We start from the raw sequence: 27721 nt of genomic DNA on the forward strand, positions 1-27721 counted from the left end.
TTCACTGTGGGTTAACCTTTATTTTAAAAGCAACTTAGACTTATTCAGACACAGCCATAATTAACACAGAGACAATACAAAATAAATATTCACAATCACTTTTTTCTTCATCACCAAATAAATACCAAATATGTGCAGCTCAATATTCCCGGTGTATTGCAATGTACTCAAAATAGTTTGTGAAAATAAAAAGGGAAATCATATAAACAGAAGCACCAAAAAAAAGAAAATCTTTAGAAAATTATTAAAAAACTTTCAGTTACAAAATATTTGCACTTAAAAAGATCCCAGTATTTTCAATAAATAATAAGATATATAAAACAATTCATAGTGATATCTTAAAATATTTCCTCTTTGTTCAACAATGCAGAGGAAATGATTTCCTTCTCTTTGTTACCATTTAAAATCTTCTCAGGTAGCATTTTGAAAATAACTTAAAAAATAATAAATAGGTAATGAATCATAAATAGGTTGACATAAAAAATAATACAGCAGACATGAATGAATACGTTATTAAACCAACATTTGCAAAAGGACTTAAACAGTAACACAGCAATAGTAAGAATGAATCTATAAACTAGTCCTGGATGTGCAACATCACTATATTCATATAGAATACTATCAACATTATTGAGTGGAGACGGGGTGTGTTCACTAACTAACTCAGGCTCTATACTGCATCCTGACTTTGTTCTGCACGCTGTACCTGTCTGTGGATACCTTGCTCACAGTAACTGTGTAATTCCAGTGTGCTAGCACACTTGACATCCACACCCTAACCTGTTCACGCTCATACCATCGTAAAGATACATGCAAACAGCAAACTAATGCATAGAACAGATGACAAAGTTCCAAACGAGAAGAATTAATTACATACAGTATCTAAAGGGTTTGGAAAGAAAGATTGATGTGGTCACGGCAATGCCCTGCGTTCCTCCCGTCTGTCACACCTCGATGCCCTTCACCGCCTGGTTGATGGACTCCAGCAGAGCCCGGTTCTCCGGGTTCTGGTTGCAGTCTTTATTGGTGAACATGTGGGTCAGGGTTTCCACATAGCTGTCCAAATTCTGCTCTGACAGCGGCTCCTGCTGAATACACACAAGTTCAAAAATAAAAAGAATTGTTTTTATGAACTGATTAAGAAAATTGATTATCCTAGTTGGAGGGAATTCTAGTCTTTCTTCCTGGTGTGTTTATAGGTCCCATGTCATGAAAGCTTCACTTTATGAGGTATTTTTACATTTATGATCCTCCAGCCTGCCTATGGTCCCCCAGTGGCTAGAAATGGAGATAGGTTTAAACCGAGCCCTGGGTATTCTGCTCTGCTTTTGAGAAAATGAAAGCTCAGATGGGCCAATCTGGAATGTTAAGGTTACCTCCCCTTTCTCTGCTTTGCCCGCCCAGAGAATTTGGCCCACCCGTGAGAGAGAAACATCATGGCTTTCAAATGAGCAAAGTGGCAGTTGGTCAACGCCACACCACCAGCTTCCACCTTGTCCACGTCCAAAGGAAAAATCATTGTGGGACTGGCTCTAGTGGCTGAAATTCTGCACCATGGCTGAATTAGTGGTACCACTAAGGTCTATGTTAAGGGACTTCAAATACAGTATTAGGGGACCACTAGGCCTGTATAAAAGCATCCAAAAAGCACCATGTCATGGGACCTTTGAAAGATCTCATTTGTACTGACCATGGCGGGCAGCCGGATGTTGGCCAGGCTGCGGATCAGGGCCTGACTCAGTCCCGACAGCTCAAGGAACAACGCCTCATTCCTCTCCTCGATATGTTGGTTCTCCTCCTCCATGCTCTGCAAGTTCTTCTCCATTGAAGAGATCTGAAGCAGGGACAGACACAAAACACAGTTCTGAACACGGAGAGCTTGACAATACAACCCAAAAAATATAAACTGTATATACTGTATATTTTGGGATGCATTGTTGTCCTCTAGGACAAGCTGGCATACTCTGGCTGTACAGCAATTCAAAACTTATTGGGTGTCTGATCTCACCTGAGTGTGCAGGTTGATCATGTCGGCCTCCATCTCAGAGTTGGACTCGCTCAGCTCGTTGATCTCCTGGTTGAGCTGCTTGATGTCCTCATCGTTGTCCAAAACTGAGTGAGAGACACAATTAGCAAACAAAATAGCCACCCACATATTTCCATGCCAGGCCCAGAATGGTCCTACGTTTAAACTGTGGAAATCACCTGGGGCTCCTATCTCTATCTCTGAGTCTGTGCATGCTATGTTTGATCCAGGACTAACTGTTTGGCAGAGGTGAAAGGATTGTCTCTTACCATCACTGGCACGGAACTTAGCAGTTATGTACTCGTCTCCGGGGAATTTGGATCTCTTCTTGTTGGCCGACGCTCTGGGGCAACCTGACAGGCTGAGAGGAGCAGCTGATCAGATATAGAGCCCTTACATTCTAACAGCATATAAATACATAGTATTTTTGTCTACAGTGGTAGAAAATAGTAGACACAGTAGAAGACAACTAAACTGTAGGCCTAAACTGTATGCTTTGTGTGGATAGCGCTGTGAGTCAGGACACCTGCGGTGTGTCAGGAAGCTGCCGTTAGCGTGGCCGGAGCCATCGCAGCCTGGCGTTGGGCACGTTGGGCCCTCATTCTTGAAGGCCTTCCAGGAGAAGGGAGTGCCGTTAAGGAGACCTTCCTTCTGCCGGCGGGCTGCCAGCGGACAGCCGTAGGCACTGCGGTGCGTGGCATACTTCCCGCTGATGTGGCCCAGACTGTCACAGCCAGGAACTGGACACCTGGACACAGACACAAAGCACCATGAGGAGGTGAGATGGAGTTGGCAAGAGGCTAGCACAAGTGGACATATCAATCCAAATTTGGTGTTTCGGTTTTACAGTTATAATCATAAAAGAATGCAGTGATGAAGGAAAAAAATCACTTCTGCAGTACATGTCGCAGAATATTTTAATGGACTATTACCTTCAAGTCCATCCTCCGTTTTTTCAGATTACTCTCCCATTTACTTTTCACTGAATTTTGCCTTCTTACATTTCCACCAATCTATAATTGGTGTTTCATACTCCATACATCTAATCAAATGATGCATAGTTAAAATAGTGTAATGTATGTGACACAATGTGTGTGTCTATCAAAATGTAACTGTGACTACTCTGAAAAGTGATATGGTGCTATCCTTTGAGCTCCAGATGTAAGGGTTGTCCTGAGGGGTTGCAGCTGAAAACACATTTCTCATCTTCAGAACAAGTGCTCAGTATATTATATGATAATCTGCTTTTTTTAGATGAAAGTTTGTCCTGAGGATGGTGTTAGAGTAGAAACATAGTGTTTAATCTCTGATGAGTTTGGATGTGTTCAGTAAATTTCATGATAGTCTCGCATTACCAGGCCTTCCTCCACAGCGCTGCAGAGGAAGCTCTAGCTAGTCCACCTAGCATTCCTGAATTGGAGAAAAACGTGCTCTGGTTTATCAGCATTTCTTTCAACCAATCACAATCGCCTCTGCTGCACCTGTTGCTTACTCTGGAGGGAAATACTAGAACTATTGGGTCCTTGTAAATGCTATTGTGGTTTAGACCTGCCCTAATCTGTAAAGTATCTCAAGATAACTTCTCTTCTATTCTTATCAATTGATACTATGAATAAAATTGAATTGAATAAAATTGAATTGAAATGCTGAAAGCTCTGGTTGTGGACAGACTGCCTTGGTTGACACGCTTCTTCATCATTGCGTGGAGGTCTGGGACAATGCATAGGGTGTGGCAGACCAGGGTGTTGTTCCCCTCTTCAAAAAAGGGGACCAGGGTGGCCAGATAGCTCAGCTGTCCATATATAGAGGTCTACTCCTCAACGCAGCGGGTCCAGGTTTGACTCCGACCTGCAGCCATTTGCTGCTTGTCATTCCCCCTCTCTCTCCCCTTTTATGTCTTCCGCTGTCCTGTCAAAAATAAAGACTGCAAACGCCCAAATAATAGGGATATCTCACTTCTCAGCCTTCCTGGCAAAGTGTACTCCCAGGTGTTGGAAAGGAGGGTTTGGCCGATAGTCAAACCTCGGGTTGAAGAGGAACAATGCGGATTCCGTCCTGGTCGTGGAACAACGGACCAGATCTTCACTTTTGCTGGGATCCTCGAGGGAGCCTGGGAGAATGCTCAACCAGTCTACATGTGTTCTGTGGATCTGGAGAAGGCGCATGACCGGGTCCCCCGGGAGATACTGTGGGGGGTGCTGCGGGAGTATGGGGTAAGGGGGTCCCTTCTCAGGGCCATCCAATCTCTGTATGACCAAAGTGAGAGCTGTGTCCAGGTTCTCGGCAGTAAGTTCGACTAGTTTTAGCTGAGGGTTGGCCGCCGCCAGGGCTGCGTTTTATCTCCAATCCTGTTTGTAGTATGTATGGACAGGATATCGAGGACTAGTGGGGGTGGGGAGGGGTTGCAGTTCAGTGGGCTGGAAATCCACCGAAGGTTAGAACGCCAACACAAAGAAAGCAGAAGGTGAAAAGACATGCATCCGGCAGATTTTCAAGCGACACCGGAGCAATCCTGGAAGTAGAACGTTGTCAATATAGACTAATGTTGTGACAACCTTTCTGTTAAATTTAGATTAGTTCTTGTGTATACCAGGAAGTACATGTTATGTAAGTGTATGTGGTAATGGGAAGGGGGGGGGGGGGGGGGGGGGGGGGGGGGGGGGGGGCAACAGAAACATTACAATTCATTGTCTGGTGATTATTAAAATCAACAAAGTAAGTTTTAATTGAAAAAGTGATCAAATCTTTTTTAGAGCTGGGCCATATATTGATATTATATCAATGTCGTCATATGAGACTGGATATTGTCTAAGATTTTGGGTATCGTTATATCGTGCTATGACAAGGGCGTTGTTACAGATGATTATTTATCAAAAATCCCATTGTGTAATTATTTTGAGAAAGCACCAATAGTAAACACCACACTATTGTTGTGGTATTGATATCGAGGTACTGTATTTGCTAAAAAATATCGTGATACTTGATTTTCTTCATATCGACCAGCCCTAGACTGTTCACTCCTAGCCTTGATCTTACAATTGCGTTGCTCAGTTGGGAGGAGATCATTTTGCTCACCTCAACAGCTCAGAGTCTTCCTTGTCGTCCTTGGTGGGGGTGGATTTGACCCCGCTCTTCTTGGCTCGAGGGCATCCGGACAGACTGGCAAAGAGGAACAGAGAGGACCAATCACAGTGTCCATCTGTACAGAGTGAGTGATGGTGAAGCATGCAGAACAGCAGAAGACCACCTACCTTCTATGTGAAGCATAGTTTCCTGTGATGTGGCCTGATCCATCACAACCTGGAGTGGGACACCTGAGACACACACAGGCGCTCTATCATTCCACACGCTTACACTAGGAGCAGACTGCTTTTTCTCACTAAAAAATTAGGGCTCATTGTTTTTGATTGGTTTTGATTTTTCAATATTGGACTTAATTATGATTTCCTTTGACTATTTTATATGAGTGTTACAAGGAGAGCAGGGACAGAGGTGTAGCTGCAGACTGAGTGTTCAGTGAACATGTTGGAGGTGAGAGACAGGAGAAAGCAGACATACTTTAGTTCAGCTGTGTGGGCAGCCATGAGGGTCCGAAGTGATTTATCAGCAAGAGGACAGCCTGACAGACTGGAAGATAGGTTAGAGAGAGAACGTCAGAAAACCAGACTGAGAACAGGATGTCTGAGTATGAGTGAAGGAAAGAGAACTGCCAGAACCTGAACTGAACTACAGAGCCAGGACACACACAGGGAGGACACCAGTCACTTTTAGTATCTGATCTCTAGAGGAGCTGTGTGTGTGTGTGTGGGTGTGTGTGTGTGTAAGGGTGTGTGTGTGTGTGTGTGTGTGGGTGTGTGTGTGTGTGTGTGTGTGTGTGTGTGTGTGTGTGTATGTGTCATGTTCCTTCTCTATGTGTTGAAGGTGCCTACATTAGACCTATAGAGGCCACATTTGAATGGAGTGGGTGGGTCTTATCAAATCATCTGAAAATGGTTTTGCTCTTCTATTTTTTTTTTAAAGAACTGCGGTGTAGTTCCTCCAATTCGTAAAGCCCAGTTCAGACCAAAGATTCTCAAAAAGACCAGTTGCAAGTTGCACATCTCGGGTCTGCAGCGTTCTTAGAGCTACCAGTTTACACCAATAAGACAACACAAGACGGCGCATCATCTCCACAGCAATGGCTCTGTCACTTGCGTTCTTACTTCTGACTTTTCAGGCTATTTTGTAGCTCGATTTTATTGTTAGCGTCTTAAAATATGAATGAGGATAGAGAAAGTTTAGTTTCCCTTTGCCAGACCTTCCTCCACAGCGCCGTGCAGGAAGGTCTGGCATTCCTGGATGGGAGGGACGTGCTCTGCTGTATAGGCATTTCTTTAAACCAATCACGATCGTCTCGGGCGGTGCTAAGCGCCGAATGGAACTGAGTTGCTGCTGCAAAATAGTCTCCGGAGAGAACTTTTTGTGTTTGTTTTGGTGGAACAGTAGTTTTAATTGTGCAACTGAAAACTCTGATGTGACAGATAGTCTAGCTAGCTGTCTTGATTTACCCTGCAGAGATCTGAGGACCGGGTAACCATAGTCCTCAGGAATCCACCGGAGGTTAGAACACCAACGCAAAGTAAGAGCAAGGTAACAGATATCCGATTGAAAAAATTGACATATGGGGAAATTTCCCGCAGCAATGGAGCAATCCCGGAAGTGGAAAGTCGCGGATATAGACTAGTGATAGAGAGATACTTGCTACAACTGCACTTCCAGTAGAGATGAAACGGAGAAAACATTGTTCCATTTCTGTGATTCATCGCTGCTCGCTCTCTTCAGTCACTCTCTAGCTCTCTTCGCCACATACCGCGCTTGCAACACTCATTGAGCCTCCGTCTAAAACTCTGCCATTTCCACAAGTTAACAAGTTTGTAACATATAAATAAACTGGATTATGGATCCGTTTTATTTCTATAGTTTGTAGCTGACTCGATCAGCCGACTTCTCTATTGGCTGTTGAAACAGGAGACGCCTCTTGCGTTCTAACACCAGCCTCTGGAGATTTGACCCGCTGAGTTGCAGCCACACTGCTGACTGTTGTTGAGTCGAGCTGAGACGGGGCTGGTTCGCATTGCTGAAACTTTCCCCAGAAACATTTTAAAACTTGTTTATCTCGTCGCAAATCTTTGGTCTGAACAAGGCCTAGAAAAGTCTTATCCCAAATACATACTGATGAATGAACAGAAGAGAGCAGCCTGTCATGCCAGTGCTTAAAGGACAATTCCGGCACAAAATGAGCCTAAAGGTTGACAAATGGGTTCTGAGTCAACCGTTTTATGGGATATGTTTCATATTAATCTAATGTGATCATTTTTTGCGCAAAACCCTAATTAGCTCATAATGCTAGTTGTCGGGACACCTGATTTCTTTACCACTAATTAGGCTCAAATTAGCATAATGCTTAATGCATTAATGCATAATGCTTAGGATTACATGTAATTAATGTAATCCTAAACAAGTGTACATCTTGGGAAAACAGTCATGACCAGTCAAACCACGAACCAGGAATGATGTGCAACCAGTAACAAGTAACATGGCTCAAACACGGCGTTCCGGGTTTTAACTTGTCATGATGGTCAAGGTACAGTCTTTGTAAACTATCATTTTATAATCTGTACACTTACTTCTCAATGCTTGGATTTACATATATGGATTTACATGTAGGGACCCTCATTAAGCTAGCGTGGAAGTGCGTTGCTATTTTGAGCCTTGTTAGTGGTATAGAAATAGCAATTTCTTTCTACTTTTGTGTGCCCCGATGACTAGCGCATCAGCTAATTTGGGGTTTGGTCACATTTGATTAGCATAAAAACATATCCCAGAGTACGGTCGACTCGATACCCATGTGTTAACTCCTAGATTCATTTTGTGCCGGAATTGTCTTTTAAAGTGTAATCTACTCACAGCCATTAAATCATGTGCATGCAGTATGTGTGGGCACGAGTAAGTGCACTCATTATTCATTTGACTGAATATTTCATAACAATGAAATACAAGTAATAAATTATGTGCATAAATGAAAAACGGCCAGCCTCTGTACAGGCCATGATGTTTGCCAATCTGTGCTCTTATCCACCAGCTTTCCAACTTCCAACATATTGTACTTAACACAGCTGCACAGTTGGCCTCCTTGTGGCTTTTTTGAGCAGAAAAGGGACCTATTTAAATTCAACGCTTACAGTAACACACCTACCTAACTACAGTACCTACATTGATTAGAAGCATTTGTGGTACTCAGTTGGACAGAAACGTACCGGTGAGTACTGGCCCAATTCAAGCTTTGTGTCATGCTTATCTACATTTCCACAGCCTGCTATCAGATTTGTTGAGTCTTTCAGGAAATATATTTAGTAGTTGTTTTTCCAGTATTTCCACAAACAAATCGTCAAACTGGAGAAATGGGATGAAATGGACCAATCACTCCTCGTTCCTTATGAAATGATTCCAGTCAGAATCAACACATCTGTTAATACAGCACACCACAGATTTGCAAAGCAAACATACCTAGCTTATCATTTCCTAGTCAGAGTGCAGGACTTACCTTCGATGTGATGCGTAGTTGCCAGTGATGTGCCCACTGCCGTCACATCCTGGGGTGGGACATCTAGAGCCAGAACACACACTCACAGATCAGTCCGTCTGCCTTTTGCTTATAATGACATCAAAACTAAGAGAGTATTGTATTGGGGTCAGATAATACAAAATATAATTAAAGGGTTATTTCAACCAAGGCGCCATTTCCCCATGCATTGTTGCATGGGCGTCAGTTGAATTGATCATCATTGAATTGGTTTGAAATGTGCTGGGACAGAAACGCATTCGGAAGTGGATTTCTAGAAGTGCTGGGTACAATTTCATTGTACATTTCATTGTACATTTCATTTGTTTTTTTGTCTTTTTTGCACAGATCATGTTTTAAAAGACGTCCTGTAGCTTACTAATGTTAATGGATAAAAACGTGGTTTTAATGTTCCTAAACATTACAAGAATTACAAAATGTCTCTTTCATATTGATCCTCATAACCACTGAAAACTGTCAAAAAATCTAACCCAAAGTCCTGTTATTAGGGACGTTATCTGACATTAAGCGTTCCTTGCTTCACATTTTCAGCAGGGCAGCGGCGCGGCTGTGGGATGACTCCCCACGGTTCTCATGGGCTTTATAAGTCATAATGGGAAAAAAACCTAACGTGATTTGATATAACTAAACAATGATTAATCATCACCAAACTTTTGGTTCAATTTTTCAACAGTTTTTAGTGTTTATGAGGAGCAATATGAGAGAGAAATAGTTTTCTCATTGTTTAGGTACCACGTTAAGCTTTTTCCTCCCCATAGACGCCAATCAAGAAGAAAACAATGTGAGAACTTCTATAATTGTTGGATTTTGGTTTAGTTATTTTGACAGGCTTAAGTGTTCATGACAAGATATGGCCATGAGAAATTTGGTGATCAGTTGCTTACAGTACACCACGTTAAGCATGTTTGAGCCTGCCCTGTAGGGATAAAGATTTTTGGGGGATTTGTTGGCATCTGTCACTCAAAAATTAGGCTATATGTGTTATGCACTTAATTTTATTTTTAACAAAACTGAGCTCAAAGATTTCAAAAAAATGGTGGATACAAAATGACTCATGACAAAGTCTGATCATCACCACCGACCCCAATAAAGTCAACGCCTATGCATTGCTGTCTAACTGACTGATCAATATTTGAGAACGCTGTAACCAGCAGCAGTGAACAGGGCTATAATGAAACCCTACAGGACAGATTTGTAACCCTACAGGACAAATGTTCAGCATTAGTCAGAAACAAGCTGTATTGTAACCCTACAGGACAGATGTTCAGCATCCGTCAGAAACAAGCTGTATTGTAACCCTACAGGACAGATGTTCAGCATCAGTCAGAAACAAGCTGTAATTCAACCCTACAGTACAGATGTTCAGCATCCGTCAGAAACAAGCTGTATTGTAACCCTACAGGACAGATGTTCAACATTAGTCAGATACAAGCCGTAATGTAACCCTACAGGACAGATGTTCAACATCAGGTAGAAACGAGCTGTAATGTAACCCTACCGGACAGATGTTCAGCATCAGGTAGAAACAAGCTGTACTTTCACCTTACAGGACAGGTGTCCATCAATAGTCAGAAAGAAGCTGTAATGTAACCCTACAGGACAGATGTTCAGCATCAGGTAGAAACAAGCTGTACTGTCACCCTACACAGGACAGATGTCCAGCAATAGTCAGAGAGAAGCTGTAATGTAACCCTACAGGACAGATGTTCACCATTAGTTAGAAACAAGCTGTAATGTAACCCTACAGGACAGATGGTCAGCGTCAGTTAGCGTCCACAAAAAGCTGACAGACTCAGATTATTATTCTAAGTGTCTGACAACATTATGGAAAAGATCCCTACAGAGACTGACCTTTTTGTTAAAGAGTAAGATTTGTTTACACAACACTATGTATTATTTATTATCACTCAGTGTCACCTCTTTCCACAGTTCCTAGATCCCGAACACAATCAATGCAACGTACAGTATTGTATCGAGGGATGGTTGCATGGAACTTACTTCTGGCTGAGATTGATAAGCGCATAATAAAGTGAGCTTTAAAAAACATATGAAGCAACATCTTAGGGCCCTTCGTCTGTTACCATATTTTGTAACTAAATTTTGTACTTTTTATGTAAAGGAATATTTATATGTATAAAAAGGTGTTGTACCTTTTCTATATTCAGTGCTTATGTATTAAGTGTAATATTTATAAGAGTATATGAAGAAGACTATGTATAGAAAGAATATTGCTAGTCATACTGCTCTTGGTATATGTTTTGTGTGGACCCCAGAAAGAGTTGCTGATGTGAAAATAAAATCAAAATCAAACACTGTGACCTGAGCAATATGCCATTTCTTAGTCATCTGTATATCTGTATATACAGTGAGGAAAATAAGTATTTGAACACCCTGCTATTTTGCATATTCTCCCACTTGGAAATCATGGAGGGGTCTGAAATTGTCATCGTAGGTACATGTCCACTTTGAGAGACATAATAAAAAAACAAAAATCCAGAATACACAATGTATGATTTTGTAACTATTTATTTGTATGATACAGCTGCAAATAAATATTTGAACACCTGTCTATCAACTTCAATTCTGACCCTCAAAGACCTGTTAGTCTGCCTTCAAAATGTCCACCTCCACTCCATTTATTATCCTAAATTAGATGTACCTGTTTGAGGACGTTAGCTGCATAAAGACACCTGTGAACCCTACACAATCAGTAAGAATCCAACTACTAACATGGCCAAGACCAAAGAGCTGTCCAAAGACACTAGAAAGCAAACTATACACCTCCACAAGGCTGGAGAGGGCTACGGGGAAATTGCCAAGCAGCTTGGTGAAAAAAGGTCCACTGTTGGAGCAATCATTAGAAAATGGAAGAAGCTAAACATGACTGTCGATCTCCCTTGGACTGGGGCTCCATGCAAGATCTCACCTCGTGGGGTCTCAATAATCCTAAGAAAGGTGAGAAATCAGCCCAGAACTACATGGGAGGAGCTGGTCAATGACCTGAAAAGAGCTAGGACCACCGTTTCCAAGGTTACTGTTGGTAATACACTAAGAAGTCATGGTTTGAAATCATGCATGGCACGGAAGGTTACCCTGCTTAAACCAGCACATGTCAAGGCCTGTCTTAAGTTTGCCAATTACCATTTGGATGATCCAGAGGAGTCATGGGAGAAAGTCATGTGGTCAGATGAGACCAAAATACAACTTTTTGGTCATAATTCCACTAACCGTTTTTGGAGGAAGAAGAATGATGAGTAGGCTACCATCCCAAGAACACCATCCCTACTGTGAAGCACGGGGGTGGTAGCATCATGCTTTGGGGCTGTTTTTCTGCACATGGGACAGGGCACCTGCACTGTATTAAGGAGAGGATGACCGGGGCCATATATTGCGAGATTTTGAGGAACAACCTCCTTCCCTCAGTTATAGCATCGAAGATGGGTTGAGGTTGGGTCTTCCAACATGACAATGACCCAGCCAGGATAACCAAGGAGTGGCTCTGTAAGAAGCATATCAAGGTTCTGGCGTGGCCTAGCCAGTCTCCAGACCTAAACCCAATGGAGAATCTTTGGAGGGAGCTCAAACTATGTGTTTCTCAGCGACAGCCAAGAAACCTGACTGATCTAGGGACGATCTGTGTGGAGGAGAGGGCCGAAATCCCTTCTGCAGTGTGTGCAAACCTGGTGAAAAACTACAGGAAACGTTTGACCTCTGTAATTGCAAACAAAGGCTACTGTAGCAAATATTAACATTGATTTTCTCAGGTGTTCAAATACTTATTAACAGCTGTATCATACAAATAAATAGTTAAAAAATCATACATTGTGATTTCTGGATTTTTTTAAATTTTAGATTATGTCTGTCTCCGTGGACATGCACCTACGATGACAATTTCAGACCCTTTCATGATCTCTAAGTGGGAGAACTTGCAAAATAGCAGGGTGTTAAAATACTTATTTTCCTCACTGTATGCTTACTCATCTTACATTTACTTCTTACAAGTTTATTCTTTTTCATAATTACACACATACACCACACACACACACACACACACACACACACACACACACACACACACACACACACACACAGATATTTTGCTGTTCTATTTCTATTTATTTCTTTTTTATCTATTGTGTATGAGCGGCTGTGCGCCGGGAATTTCCCCAGAAATTTGTTAACTTCAAACCAGGAAAGATGCAAAGAAATGGTACGTAAATCGAGCGCCTACATTTCAGTAGTGCTGACTCACAATGGCGGCGCAGCAGACAGAGAAAGAAGACCATTCAACTTTGAGTCCGAAGAAAAATAAACAAAAAACTGAACTTTAGTCTGTCCTCCATGTGAACCACCCGCTTTTCATGAAGTTGCTGTTCAGGGCGAACATTCAGGAAATAAGAGTCAGGCTGTTAACCACCCGTAAAGCCTCAGAGCAGCATGGCTCTCAGTCAGGGCGCCGCCAGCGGGTTTAAGCAGCTCCGCTACCCCGTAGAGAGCTTCAGAGATTACTATCACTTGCCATCACTGACCTGCTCACCAAGCTTACGTTACCTTCGGGAGAAGGCAGCACCACCAACAACACCCCTTTTTTCCTTGCACTTTCTGATACCAAGATTGGTTCAGATGTTAGCACTCTTAGTCATGCTGTGCCAGTTAATGTTAGTTATATGAGGTTCGGGGGGGACGTTCAGCCCTTTCCTCCCCAGGTTAGGCAAATAAGAGGAAAGTGGTGGTGCACGTTCTTCCTCGGCCTCCACTTCATCAGCTAACATTTATATCACATTCTGCCTCTGAACTGGGATTGTGTCTCATGCCTGCCGCGGTTTGGCTAAATGCACTAACTTGACCCGGGCTGGGCTTTAACTGGCTAAAAGCTCCACTCGTTTGACTGCTAACTCTACATGCTAACCGTCCTAATACCATAGACCATAGACAGTAAAAGAAATGGACACAGCAACGCAATGACTTTGTGACCAGTTAAGTCAATTAGAAACACTTTTCCGGTGATAGCTGAGCGTTTCTGCGCTGCCTCCAATGGAGCTTGACAACGTAGATGTGACGTGAGCAACATGTCTGAAAGTCTTCTGGTAGTTGTGCTAAGAGAAAATCTCAATTATTCCCAATCTTGCAGAGACGGAGAGCGTGAGTAGGAGCTGTCCATGAGTGTAGGAGCAGGAGCAACTTTACAAAAGTATTTTGATGAATTATTTTTCTCATTTTGCATAGTATTGATTTATTTTTAATCATAACGGTGGTATGCCATATTAAGTTCATGCATAATATTAAGAAGTTATATAAAATGATATTCAAGAACTTACGATATGAATTCAATCTAATAGGGATATTTTAAGAGATAACATAGGCACAGGGAAATTATTGCTATAACTAAATTGCTAGTTAACTTTAGTAATAAAACTTGACTGGATGCCTCCACGTCCCCCGGATTGTCTGCGAGCTTCTCCTGAGTAATTTCTCTACAGTGCAACAGAAAGCCGCGTGGTTATCACACAATTGTTAGCCTATTTTTATAAAAAGATCTCCTACGGAGCCATACCGTGAGGTACAAGGTAATGGAGCCTTTTATACATAGGCCTGTTTCTTTAGAAATAAACAGTGGACAAACAGTCTTGAGAACGCTTCAGATTTAAATTAATTTGCTGTCAAAGTGAAGCCAAAATGAATGGGAGTCAATGGAATGCTAGCGGAAGGTGCCTCAGACTCTCCACATAACATGGTAACAATGCTGGAAAACATCACACCTCCCCAATAGCCTTGGTCAGTAATCCCGCTAGCTGCGTTAGCACATTTGACCTTGTTTGCATGGTTAGCCATGTTAGCTAGCCACTGCCTCCCAGCTCTATCATCTCCATGGCTGCGTGTGTCCACACACAGCCTGTATCTTAATGGATGTATTTGCTCTCAGCTGTTTTCAGTGTGGACTGGAGCATGTGAAGGCATTGTGCAGGTGAGAGATTCATTCTACCGATGTCAATCAGAAACTCAGGGGGATGAAGTCCCAGAGGCCCGCCTGCAATTACATGCTATCGCCAAAGCTGCCGCTAGAAACAACCCAGCCTAAAATGGTACGGGCTGAAAAGTGAAAATAATGTTTTGAATTTGTGACTTACGCAAGAATGTCTTTTTTGCTGTCTTTGGGTTGAAACTTGAGCTTGGAGCTGCTGGTGGTGACTTCACCGGGGTACTTCCTGTCCTCCAGGTTCTCCTGGTCCTCTTCCTCACCATCAGATGAGGTGTATGAGGGAGCCGTGTATTCCACCTGAAAAACAGAAACCAGGTTCAGCATCACCATCAGTCTGTATGCTCACAGTGAGGTGACCCTGCAGGCACATACCTCTGCGTGGTCTTCCTCTTTAACTCCACTTTGTTTGGTGAAGTCCAGTGGCCCCTCCCACTCTGGCGGAGTGTGGCCCTGGGACAAGGGGGCTCCCATGTGTTGGGAGGATGAAGACGAGGATGAGGAAGGCTCTGGAGGCTGCACATCATCCCTCTTGGTCTTCTTCATGCTGAGGTCCAAGGTGCCGTTCTCATCCACTTCAATGTCCGACTCCTACAGGGTTCAGATACACAGTCAGTGAGCCCAAAGTGAGCAAAGAATCAGAGAACATGAGCGTACGTGCCGTGCACAGGATGTGTGTGCACCTTGGTGCAGGGCTCCCTGGGCTTGGTGCTGATGGTGTCTGGTCTCTCCCAGCAACGAGTGGACAGGTTGAGGATGGCTGTGGCTGCCATGTGGGCTGCCTCTGCATCTTGGCTATAGTCATAACTACTTGAGGATGAGGCGCTCTTAGAAAAGCCTCCTGACACACTGTGGCTGGGGGAAGAGGCCTTAGGGAATGATTTAGCTGTGTGGGATTGAAGCAGAAAGAATTAGCTGAAACATCATACTGTGTGTGTGCACCTTTTTTTTAGCTAAATGTGGCAAACATAGCTGCTGCTGGTAGTTACCAGCTACAGTAATATCAGTTACTAATTTACTAATTTGTGCTCCCAAATACTGACAATGTGTAAATACCATTTAACAGAAAAAATGCTTTAAATGTAGTGTTGACGTTCTGAAATACATTGAAGGTACAATGTTGTTTACAGAATCTGAAGAATATCCATATGGTATCTTTGGACACAGTTTCGCAGGTTGTTTTTTTAAATACAACTCGGAATGTTAACAAATCTCCACACCAAGCAGAAACATTCAGCAGATTTTCATTCTGGATCACCGCTGAAAATCCACAGATTGTGTTTAGGTTCTGCTCATCAGTCTTCTTCATCTCTGATATTTGTCCCTCGCAATGTGGTTGTTTGACTGTTGTCTTTAATGGGTGTCAGAACGCACTCAACCTTTTCTTGTTTATAATCTCTTTTTATAGTTATCCGTTGTATGAATGTCTGTTTTTATCTTGATAAAGACTGTGGAGACAATGATAGAAATACGCCTAGGAATTAATCACTCCATTCCAACAATAAAGAGGAAGAAGAATAGGACGGAGATACGTGGATATCATTTTGCATGTTGCCCAAAGTTGTGTTATCCTCTACAAGTTGATCTATGACCTGCTTTCTCAGAGTTACACTTCAAGTAGCCTTTGAACACATGGCATGTCAAACTCCAGTACAGAAGCGAAGGCTACAGGCGAGGTGTGTGGCTCTTACATTTGAAGGCTTTGGGTGACGTTTCAGTGCTGCTGGGTGTCTTTGGAATGAGCATACGCTTTCCAAACACCTGGACATCAAAGCTTGCATAGTCAAAAGACACCTTGGAGTATTTCTCCAACTCCTTGGCCAGGTTAGCTCGAGGCGTGGTGGTCACTGTGTTGGGCCCGTAGCTGCCGTACTGAGGGATCTCCAGCTGTTTCACAAAACACATGGGCCTGGAGGAAGAGCCAGTAGTTATGCTTTATCCCTATAGTGACATGGACATGGTTGTATTTATCCATGCATTTAAATAGTGACCAGTTATCTGCCATATCTCACCTGAGCACTCTGTCCGAGTTGGAAGAGGGTTCGCTGGCTGAAGCCTGTAAATGAACCTGCTTGTCCTGGCTCTTGTTCAGCTTAGTGGCTGCTGCGATGGGGCAGCCGGACAGACTGACAGGAAAAACATATCCAAATGTTTGCATTTCATTTACAAATTTGTCATGAATAGGTAGACATTTACGCAGACAAGAGTTTGTTCTACAGACAGTGTAAGTGTGTGTTAGTATTATTAGATGAGATTGGTTCCCCTTGGGCTTTCACTCACTTTTTTGCAAATATGCAATCTTCATTTTTGATTCTTTTCATTCCAAATATTCCAGAATTGGACTCCAAAGGACTCAGAAACTATTATTAAAAACTGACAGTCTGCCAAATCATTGACTATATAGGATACAGCGTTGATGTTATTATTTATAGATTTGTGTGAGAAAAATCCTCATAATAATCTCTAGTCGCAAATACAAACTTTAAATCACTAATTCTTGTCTGAATTTGAACATCTGGTGTGTATGTATGTTTGTGTGTTTGTGCACGTGCGTGTGTGTGCGTGCATGCGTGTGTATGTGTGTGTTATGAACCTGCGGTGTGTGTTGCGGTTACTGTTGACATGGCCCTGGCCTGTGCAGCCAGGAGTGGGACACTTCAGGACGTTCTCATGCATGGCCAGGACTACAGACACACAGCAGACACACACTCAGGTCAGTCTGTTTCACATCACAGCAGAAGAAATAAAAAAAGTAGCTGTGCAACACACACAGTAGTTAAAAGTTAGAAAAACAGTAGAGGAAATACATGTAGTGGTATTAGTCTTTTATAATAGCAGGAAGTAGTAGCGGTAGTACAGTACTAGTAATACTACTGTTGGTAGTAATGATAATGACAAAAGTAACAAAATGTAACCAGGCTGCCCAGGAATTGAATATCACAGTAACAATGGTCTGGATGTTGAAATTGTGAACTCTTTGCTGTTTGGTTGGTTTCAACTGTACCATGGAGCTTTTGGAGAGATAGTCCTGTTAGTTTTAACTTAGTCTATATTCACACCCTTCCAGTTCCGGGATGGCTGTGTTTCTGCTTGAATTTCGCCATACGTCCTTCGTATGAACTATGGTCCACTTGAAAACGGGGCTCTCGGTTCGCTTCCAAGTGAGCTAGTTCACTCGAGATGAGAAACTTGATCCAACCCAAATACAGGAAGTGAACCAAAAACAGAACATTTCCTAGCCTGCAGTTTTCAACCTTCTACCTGATTTAAGGGACGATAACTTTCAAATCCCCGACACGAGCACACACCGCTGGTTGTCTGTTTGACATAATCATATCCCTCTCATCTCTCCTTTGCTCACTGTCTGTCAGCTGCTTATTGTTCAACTTCGTCTAAAAAAATTAGAAACACTAAAGCAGAACCAGATGGCCTTGCTCCATTATTTCTGAGGGCAGCAGTTTCAGCCAGTTTCCCTCAGATGTTCTGCCCAACAGAACAGCAACCTCTTCCAATGTGCAACATTTGTTTACAGTGTTTGGTGTTTGAGAAAGTTAACCCAACCAAATGAAAAATGCAACAATGTTGCATCTGCACTAACTCTGAAAGTGACAGGATATGCTTGAGGAGAAATAGATCCCTACTGGTGTTCTGCAGCGTGGTGAAAGGTAACTTGTACTCACTCTCTGGAGGGATTCTGTCTTTGTGAGGGCATCCAGAAAGACTGCGATGGTGAGGGTACAGCCCAGTAACATGGCCTGTCCCATCACACCCTGGGGTTGGACACTTCACCTCCTTCTTGTCTAAACACAGAATGGGGGGATTAAGATGTCAGCAACAATGAATGATAGCACATCAGTAAGTAGTACATGGGCTGGGCGATACCACATAACCTATTATCAAGTACTAACAGGTCAGGGCTAATGCACTATGATGTGTTCTGAGTCATTAAGAGTACATTTTCATTACCACTAAGGGATTTGCTAAACATGAGGCATTTCTTGTTACTATTCTCTGGTAATGACTTCAGCACATGCAATTGTTGGTTACTAACGCATTACTTTGTAATAGATTACTGTAATAGTACTACTCTCCATGGTAACAAGCAGGGTAAGGGATTACAATTTCCAAAACAATAATTATATTACAGTTACTAATTCAAGTAACGCTCCAGTAACGCTACCCAAATGTGATTTGTTATAATAATAATAATAATAATAATAATGTATATTTTATTAATCCCACAAGGGGAAATGTGGGACCATGAAAATGTACACTCTGTTATTATTACACACATAACACACAGGCCTGAATTATACTACAACAACAATTTAACGAGTAAGGTAACTTCCACTTTTTATATTTAGTAATAAGTAAAGTAATATTGTAGGGAGTAATAAGTAAAGAGTGACATTATTGCTTTCTAAGTAACTTGCGCGCAATGGTTATTAATGCTAAATTTAAATGTTTATTGCATGAATCCCGAAGTAAAAAGTGATCAGTGCAGCCAACAGGAACAGTGTGTGTGAGTGTCCATTTCTATGCTATTGATCCTAGTGACACTGGTATTCACACTTATAACAAACACTAAAGTAGTGGTAGTATTGATACTTTAGTTTTGTAATTTTTAACATAAAGTGTGTTGTTCTCAGAGCCCTGTTTAGTTTGCATATACTGATCCCTAGTGGACATTTTAGTTAGTGCTTAGTCATTCTTAAGTTTAGCTTTCTATTCTCCGTTTTGTTGTCAGTTGAACAAAGACTGTCACTCCCCGATGTAAGTCGAGGGCAGATTTGAGTTGTGCATGTGTCTCTTTGAGGCAAGTAGCATACAAGATGCTAACAAGAGACTTCTGTAATGTCAATACAGTAAAAATGGACCTACTTAACAAAGTTTGTTCACTGCTGGCTACAAGTTAGCATCAAACACAACAAAGGCTGTCACTAGAATGGTGTTTTGAACTAAATGTTAGCAATCAAACAACCATAGACAGCTACAACGTTTTTTAAATGATTTCCATCTTCTGGTAGTGTTTGTAATGAGAAAAGTTTATTATTTTATAGATTTGACAAATTTCAGTATGACACATGCTGTAAACCATTTCCATCTGAGCATGCGTGACTCACATCAGGGAGTGACAAAGAGCAAGCTACAGACTGCGTACAAAACCGTTGCTAAGAAAAAGTCCTTTCATTGAAGCATTGGAGTTGATATGTCCCTAAGTCAAGATGAAGAATGATGTTAGAATGAGAGTTTTACTGGGAAAATTAATCTGTGAAGAGAAAACGTTACTTCTGTTGCTAGATGAATATATACTACACATGTTGGTAATTTGCTCTGCTTAGTGGCTAAATTGGAAGGGCATTCCTATTGAGGTCTGTGCTATCTTAACTGTACAATTCACATGGTAGTAATTACTGTACCTGAGTTACTTACCATGCTGGAAGTTATGCAACATGCAGCCTTAGAGACAATGAATGTGAACTACCACAATACCTGGCAAAATACCTGGTCCGGAGAGAAATGTTGAGTTCTGGGCTGTTAACATTTGTTGACCGTCCCAAAAAAAAAACTACTATGCGTGAAAAACGTTTTCCCAAGATGCTATGTGATATCTCAATTTAACAGCCAGAGAGGACCTACTCACAAAGTGGCTCAGCCCAGAGTCATCCTCACAAGCAATGTGGATCAGGTCACTTCATGTTCACAATCCTATAGCAGGTGATCATGATTTGGCAGCATGAGATGATTGAACATGTCCTGCTACAAAAACTGAAGGATTTCCCCAGAACCTCCAACAAGGACAGCCAGCTGCTCAATGAGCTAGGAGATATACTTCTGGAGGTAGAGTCAGCAAAGTCAGGCAGACACCTACCTGACCTGACAGTAAATGTCAGCCCCACCTCCACCTCATCAATTTTGTGGTTCTGTTTATTGAAACTACATCCTTTTATATCACTTAATCATACGTGAATTTGCGAGATCTCGAGGTTCCATGTGACTTCAGCTGTCAGTCATGGCCACAGCCTTTCCACAACACATACGGACCTAGTGGGTATTGAAGGACGGCGGAGCACGGAGCCGACAAACAGCGGAGCCGTTCCGCTGAAGGTGGAAATTAGGGGTAATAGCAATAAGCACATGTCTGCATTAACCAAAGTCCAGGTTGATGACAGATCTGAAATTCTTATACATGATATCACACAGTACTTCCCTCATCTGCAACTAGTCACAGACAAAATTACACCACCTAACCCCAATGCTTCTACCTTTCTGTTGCTAGGGTGGCATATTCCAAGTGTACACAAGGTACGAGAGCAGTACAATGCTCATAATGCACCATATGCACATGACTGGGGAATTGTGGGAGAAATTTGTCTTGGAAGCGTTCAAAAGCCATTCAAATTAAACATCTTCAGAACAAATGTGCTGCAAAGGACGCAGCTAATTCATGCCATGTACAGGAACTATCCATGACCTGATACCCTTTGCTGCATGTCATTCTCTCTCTCTCTCTCCTTTCACGTCTTCATCTGTACTTTGACAATCAATGCTTAAAATTCCCCCCAAAAAAGAATCACAGTGGAGGACGTAGACTGATTCACTCACTGAACTCCAAAAACTCAAAATCTACAGGCCCTACATACCAGTCTCATTGTCATGCACTCCAAAGAGAGAGATATACATCTTTTTAGAAGGGTTAACAATGCCAATGGCAGCTGTAGCCTACCTCAGGGTCATAGACACTGATCTCCAGTGCCATGTGGGATTCATCATGGGCACAGGAAAGTTGGCACCATACCCTGCTCACACTGTCCAATGCTTTGAGCTCTCAGTGGCTGTCTCAGCAGTTGAACTGGCAGAACTGATTACGGACGAAAGTGACCTGAAACTGCAAGTTCTACACAGACAGTAGAATAGTCCTAGGTTATATTCACAACTGCTCTACGTGGATCCTGTATGAGGAAGTCCACAAAACCAGAACAGTGGAATTATGTCAGCGCAGATCAGAATCAGCTGATTACGGGACCAGGTTCAGTCCAGCAGCCCACCTAAGGCACACCAGCTGGCTCTCTGGTCCAGAGTTCTTGAGACAGACAGGTTCAGATGTGTACAAGGACACCAAATGCTTTGAGCTTGTGGAGGCATCATTGGATGAAGAGATTCGTCCTCAGGTGACCACCCTTGTCACTAAGGCAACAGAACGGTTGCTCGAGTGATATAGATTGTAATGCTTCCCAAGGTGAAAGTTCCTATTGAGAAGTGTGGCAGGTCCTCTCTCAGACTGTATTGTGTAAATTGAATCAATAAATGTACAAAAAATAAATGGATTTGGGTGACAAACATGAAATGGTACTATAGTATAAATAGTAGTATAAAAAGTACTATAGTAAATAATATGTGACATTCACCAATCATAGAAAGCCACTCTTGCATACTGTATAATACAAAGGAGCAGTGTTCTAACAGGAAGTGTACCTTTGCTGTAATGCGGCGTGCGGCGGGTCATAGCAGAAGCCTCGCAGCTCTTGCTGGAGCTGCTGCTGTATGGCTGGTAGTCGTGCTGGTAGTCCGGTTGGTAGTCCGGCTGGTAGTCCGGGGAACTGCGCGCCTCCTGGCCCCCCCTCACCTGCTCGGCCTTCAGGGCGATGGCCTGCTCCAGCAGCCCCAGGTTCCCCCGCGTCATATCCCAGTTCTCTGAGTCGTCAGTGATTCCTGAGCCCTCTGAGACATGGTCCTGCTCCTCTCCTTCCTCCTCCTCCTCCTCCTCCTCCTCTTCCTCTTCCTCCTCCTCTTCTTCCTCTTCCTCCTCTTCTTCATCCTCGTCCTCCTCCTCAGAGCGAACCTCTATAACCACTGTAGTTGGAGAGGCTTTGCTGGAGTCTCGGTCCTCATCTTCCTCTTCTTCCTCCTCTTCCTCCTCCACCACCTCGCCTACTTCCTTTCCCTGTCTCTCATCCTCCTCTTCCTCTCTCTCATCGTCATCCTCCTCCTCTTCCTCAGTCATTGGGCTGCTGAGCTTCTCTTCCCTGAGTGACAGCTCCGCCTCACAGCCCTCAGTGTGTGGACTCAAAGTGTAAGGAGTGTCAAGCTCTTGATGGACCTCTCCCTCCCCTTCCTCCTCCTCTTCCTCCTCCTCTTCCTCCTCCTCTTCCTCCTCCTCTTCATCCCTCTTCCTCTGCTCCTCTGTAGATTCTTTGGGCTGATGGTTGTAATCTCCACTGGAGTATTGGTGATCACAGTTTTCCTGGCTCATCACATGTCTTTTTATCACCTTCTCTTCAACGATATTCTTTAGCCTCTCTTGCTGCTCTTCCTTTATGTCTTCTGCTTCCTTGTCCTTCTCTTCTTTTGTTTCTTCAGGCTCAGTAAGTTCTTCTTCAGGTTGCTCTGACAACTGGTCCTTTGTCAGCTGCTGACCTTCCTCCTCCTGCTCCTTCCTTTCCTCCGGCTGAGGATCATGGCTGACTTCCTCACTAGTGTTGTCCTGCTCCGTTTGGTTCTCAGTCTCCGAGGTGAGGCTTTGGTTGTTACCAACTTCCGTTGGAGGACAAACTGCTGTTTGTGTACCCTCTGTTGTCACCAGGGAACAGTCTGCTGTGGATTCAGAGTTTAGATAAATTTCATTGCCAAAAATAGTTTGTCTTTGTCAACATGCTGTCTTACAACTCGACACTTGTATTGTGACTGATCTTGTGGTTGACCGTATCTGACTTGTTTTATCATTAAAGCCAGTAAGCAAATTCAGGCAGTCAACCTAGAGTGCTGCTGCTCTCACATGCCCAACACTATATCCAAAGTATCCTTTTCATCATGAACACTTATAGAGTCATTTTGGTGGGGGGTTTCAACCTGGACTGCTGTTTTTGCCGCAGATTATTATTCAAAGTGTTTGACAACATTATGGAAAGGATCCCTACAGAGATAGACCTTTCAGTTAAAGAGTAACATCCTTTTTGTTTAACATGAAAAAGCCCTGAAATGAGTTGAGTTGACTGCCTTAGAATAATAATCGGAGCATGTCCTATAGGGTTACATTACAGCGTGTTTCTCCACTGCCGGCCGCAGCATTTTCGCTTAATACTGATTTCAACAAATTGTTGTTCCAATATGTTTCTTAGACACAAAAACATAGGAAAACAGGGTTAAAAAAAAGTTAACCTTTAAGCTGTCAGTCCTCTGCTCACTCTTTTGCTGCCTTGCTTGCTGTCACACTGTTCATCTGAAAGCTATAAAGCCCCACCTCCATAGCTCCATTTTTTTTAAGGGAAATTGGTATGGTCACTTCTCGCTACTTCCTGCTGTACTTTACATTGCGTTTCCTTGTGGTGGAGTGACTAGGTCAGAGGCTAAGCCCCAAATATCAGTTTTGCTGCCTACTTTGCAGAGATGAGCATTTATTGCAGTGTAAAGCACTCCTGCCTTTAACAGTCTGGTTGCTTTAAGCAGAGTTTTAGACATGATGTAGCTTAGTTTCCTATCTGACTGTCGATTCAGCAGTTTGCTGCTGTGTTTCAGCCAGTCTCAGAATGATGATGAGATGCATCTACGTATCCAGTCTTGGGTCTGTGGTGGGCCCTGAGGTGTTACTGGCAAAGGAATAATAATAATAATAATAATACATTTTATTTAACAGCGCCTTTCTGAACCCTCAAGGTCGCTTTACATACAGTAAAATAAACAATAACATTGTTCCACTACACAAATGCATGTTATTTGTATTTATGTTTCTATAACCTTTGGTTTTTTGGTGAATTATTAGAAATATTAACTCTTCAGGCATCTAACCGTGAAACCGAATCGTGAAAGTGAGGCTCTCATGTTTCATTGTAACTTCTCAGCTTTGGTTTCACTCACTTTTTGTCGACTCTGGTCTGCTTTTTGTGTTGTTGTTCTTCTTCTCTTTGAGATCTTCTTCTTCCTCCTCTTCCTCTTCTTTCTGCGCCTCCTCCTCTTCCTCCTCAGCGGCGTCGCTGTCTGCTGTGAAGCCTTCCTCTGCTTCTGCCGTGGCAGGCTGGTTCTTTCTCTTGGGAGCAGAGTGGTTTTCCTCAGCCTCAGCCTCCTCCAGCTTCCTTTTCTTCACAATCGGGCATCCCAGTATGCTGAGAGCAGGAGAGGTACAGAAGTGAATGTTTACATCTAACATGGTCACACAAGATTTTTTTGGCCCCTATAGCACATAGCCCATCACCACATGCCTGTAAACATAGAGGCTTCAATGAGGAGAAGAGGGAGTATTACAGAAGAAAGTCATAGCGTTAGTGATGCAGTTGGCTTGTAAAATTAAATGGAATTAAAAAAATATAAAAAACACATTAAATATAAAAACATGAAATCTAAATTATTTAAAGATTATATTGTGAACACGATGACTCGAGATTGCGCTTCTATAACAATTCATCTTGCAGGCTTAATAGTATATAACATGTAGTATAACAATAGATAACATCTATTTTAGATGCCCCATCTTCTAAATCATAAACTATCACATGGTTTTATATAAAATGATCACATACAGTATGCTGTCTAAAATACAAAAAGCTATTTAATCCTCACAACAATTTGTTTGCATGTTTGTACTTTAATGAGCTTTTTCTCCATCTGACAGCTGATTCTCTGGGGTTTGTAGAGCTCACATACCCAAAGCATGACCCTCGGTATCTCGCCTATTAAAACTGAACTAGCTGTGCAGAAAGCCTGATGAAATCCAGTACAAATCCTACCTTCTGTGCCGTGAGTATCTTCCACTGACGTGGCCTTTGCCATCACATCCAAGGGTGGGACAGCTGCTGCTGACACACAGCAAGACAAATACACACTTCATACACGCGAGACACAAGTCATGCATCACCTTAGTTATTGGTTGAAGCATTAAATCACTCACCTTAACTCCTGCTTCATCTCTTGCCCCAAAGGTTCGGACGACACTAAGAGGGAAGAAGCAGAGAGTCAGCATATGCAGATACAAAGTCATACGAAAGCTTCAAGTGTAAAAAGGAAATGATTCTTTAATTTTGTGGAGGCTTTAGTCATGGCACATTTTTTTGGACACATACTGTACAATCTATTTATCCATCCGTGTGTGTGTTTGTGTGTGTGTGTGTGTGTGTGTGTGTGTGTGTGTGTGTGTGTGTGTGTGTGTGTGTGTGTGTGTGTGTGTGTGTGTGTGTGTACTGACCCCTGTTGCCTTTGGAGCGGGTTCGTGTTCGTGTCTCTGTAGTGTCTTGGCTCATCTGAACAGAGGGAGGCAATTAGAAGGGATGATTCTGGGGTGCAGCACTATATAGACAGACAGACAGATAGATAGATAGATAGATAGATAGATAGATAGATAGATAGATAGATAGATAGATAGATAGATAGATAGATAGATAGATAGATAGATAGATAGATAGATAGATAGATAGATAGATAGATAGATAGATACTTTGATGCTGAGGCTGTCCTCTACGGTTGATTGGCTCTCCCTGGTCCACCGTTGGCTCAGTGTCTGACCTTTGAACTCATTTTAAGTTTGATGGAACACACTGAAACACTTCAAAGTGAGCTGGGGATGAAAAGAATTATTTTACAGTTATTAGAAAAGCTATGAACACTGTGGAAAGTAAATGGTTTGTAAAATATTTAATGAAATATTTTATTATGGTAGGTGTGCTGATCTCTCCATTAAACCCTTAAAAACAAAGAATGTTGTATTTTATCAAAGACATTCAAATAGAAGAAAATAATAACGGACATAACTCCTCTGAATAGAAAGGTGTGTCATACATGACATTGTGACAGCAGCGGAGTCTTACAGTGTGTGGACTGCTGTAGGCTACATTTGGCAGAACATTTCACACACTAAACAAAATGCCGATATCGAGGAGAGAGTGATAAAGTGAGGCTTCTGTGTGGTAACAGGAGAGATGTAGGCCGTGCTGCTAACCAGGACAAGGCCTATCCCCTCTCCCAAGTCTGGCACACTGAAAAACACAAAGCATACAAAGGCCACCGGCGTTCCGCGGCTCACACTTTCAACTACATCGACTGCATCGACACCGAGCCGCCATTGTAGGGGCCGGAAATCCCGTCCGACAATAATAATCTGTTTGAAAGCCGGATTCGGACCGTGCTTATATTCTTGTCAGCGGAAGGAACGCCGCCAGAAAGCCTGCTACAATCCGCGGAGGAATAGCTTACATATCGCTTCATCCCGTCAACCCTTCTCGGGTCGGCGTGGAATCCACCGTAAGAGCCGCAGCCAAGGCCCCAAAAATACCGACAAATAAGTGCGCTTCACGCTCTTTGTCAGAGAAATATAAAGCCTTACCTTACCCTCCCCTCCCCCTCCGCTTCGACATCTCCTGACTGGCAGACAGACGGTCCCTGTAACGCTCTCCAGTTACTGCAGGCAGCAGCAGCCGCGGCCCAACCCCGCGGAACGGACCGATGAGTGGGACAGCAGCCTCACACTGAGCCCAGCAGCCCGGAGCAGTTCAGCACCCCGGACAGAGACATCCGAATCTTCAGCACCATGGACAGAAGCTCCACTGTTCTGCCATCTACTGGATCACAGGAGCGCTGCAGCCGACCCTGTCTGTAGGCTACTCCCGCTCGGCTCGGCGCTGCTCGGCTCGACTCGGCTCGGTCCGTGGGCAGCTGGAGGCGGGCACGGTGTTAAAGCGGCTGGAGGAGGGGGTATGGAGGAGGATCTCACCACAAACACACTCCTCTAGACGATGAAGCAGATGCACTCAGTAACTTGAAACCAGCTGGATATACTAGCTAAGCAAATACTTCTGCTGCTGGATACTGTAGGCTACAGGTAATCTTTACCCGTGGAACAAATTCCTCAGCCAGTCACAGTACCTTTCATTGCTGAAGTCCAGATCATCCAATCAGAGAGCAAAGCTTTGTTTCTTTGACCCAGATCAGCCAATAAGAAGAAATGACAGCTTTGTCCACAATAAAAAAAAACAACTCTAAAAGGTAGAGAACAAAGTGAAAGTTCATGTTATCAGCAAGCATTTAAAAAAAAAAATTAAGAGATACCTTTATCGATACATAAACTATAAATTTATTGTAGTATTTCAAAACGCCATATAAACAACAACAC

The 27721-nt window shown here is 42.8% G+C and overlaps 1 protein-coding gene across 7 annotated transcripts; it reads right to left on the reverse strand.

Moving 5' to 3' along the window:
* LOC117948141 (myelin transcription factor 1-like) lies at positions 1 to 27203 on the reverse strand. Of its 7 annotated transcripts, none has more exons than XM_034877644.1 (23): positions 26936 to 27203; positions 26051 to 26170; positions 25802 to 25856; positions 25508 to 25550; positions 25347 to 25415; positions 24481 to 24725; positions 22102 to 23217; positions 18306 to 18425; positions 17219 to 17309; positions 16638 to 16751; positions 16317 to 16534; positions 15309 to 15511; positions 15001 to 15216; positions 14777 to 14925; positions 8610 to 8672; positions 5585 to 5653; positions 5278 to 5340; positions 5102 to 5185; positions 2553 to 2774; positions 2296 to 2387; positions 2009 to 2112; positions 1691 to 1834; positions 1 to 1088 (listed from the first exon to the last, which is right to left on the reverse strand). In XM_034877644.1, exons 3-23 carry the CDS (start codon positions 25854 to 25856, stop codon positions 945 to 947), a joined length of 3624 nt encoding a protein of 1207 aa, XP_034733535.1. In that variant the 5' UTR covers positions 26051 to 26170; positions 26936 to 27203; the 3' UTR covers positions 1 to 944. The 7 variants fall into 7 exon arrangements, with proteins under 7 accessions (XP_034733535.1, XP_034733531.1, XP_034733530.1 ...); XM_034877640.1 differs by having other exon boundaries at positions 22102 to 23220; positions 26941 to 27202; XM_034877639.1 differs by having other exon boundaries at positions 22102 to 23220; positions 26936 to 27202.
* Positions 27204 to 27721: the final 518 nt, after the last annotated feature.

The sequence above is a fragment of the Etheostoma cragini genome, chromosome 7 (assembly GCF_013103735.1).
Source record: "Etheostoma cragini isolate CJK2018 chromosome 7, CSU_Ecrag_1.0, whole genome shotgun sequence".
In the NCBI taxonomy this organism is placed as follows: domain Eukaryota; kingdom Metazoa; phylum Chordata; class Actinopteri; order Perciformes; family Percidae; genus Etheostoma; species Etheostoma cragini.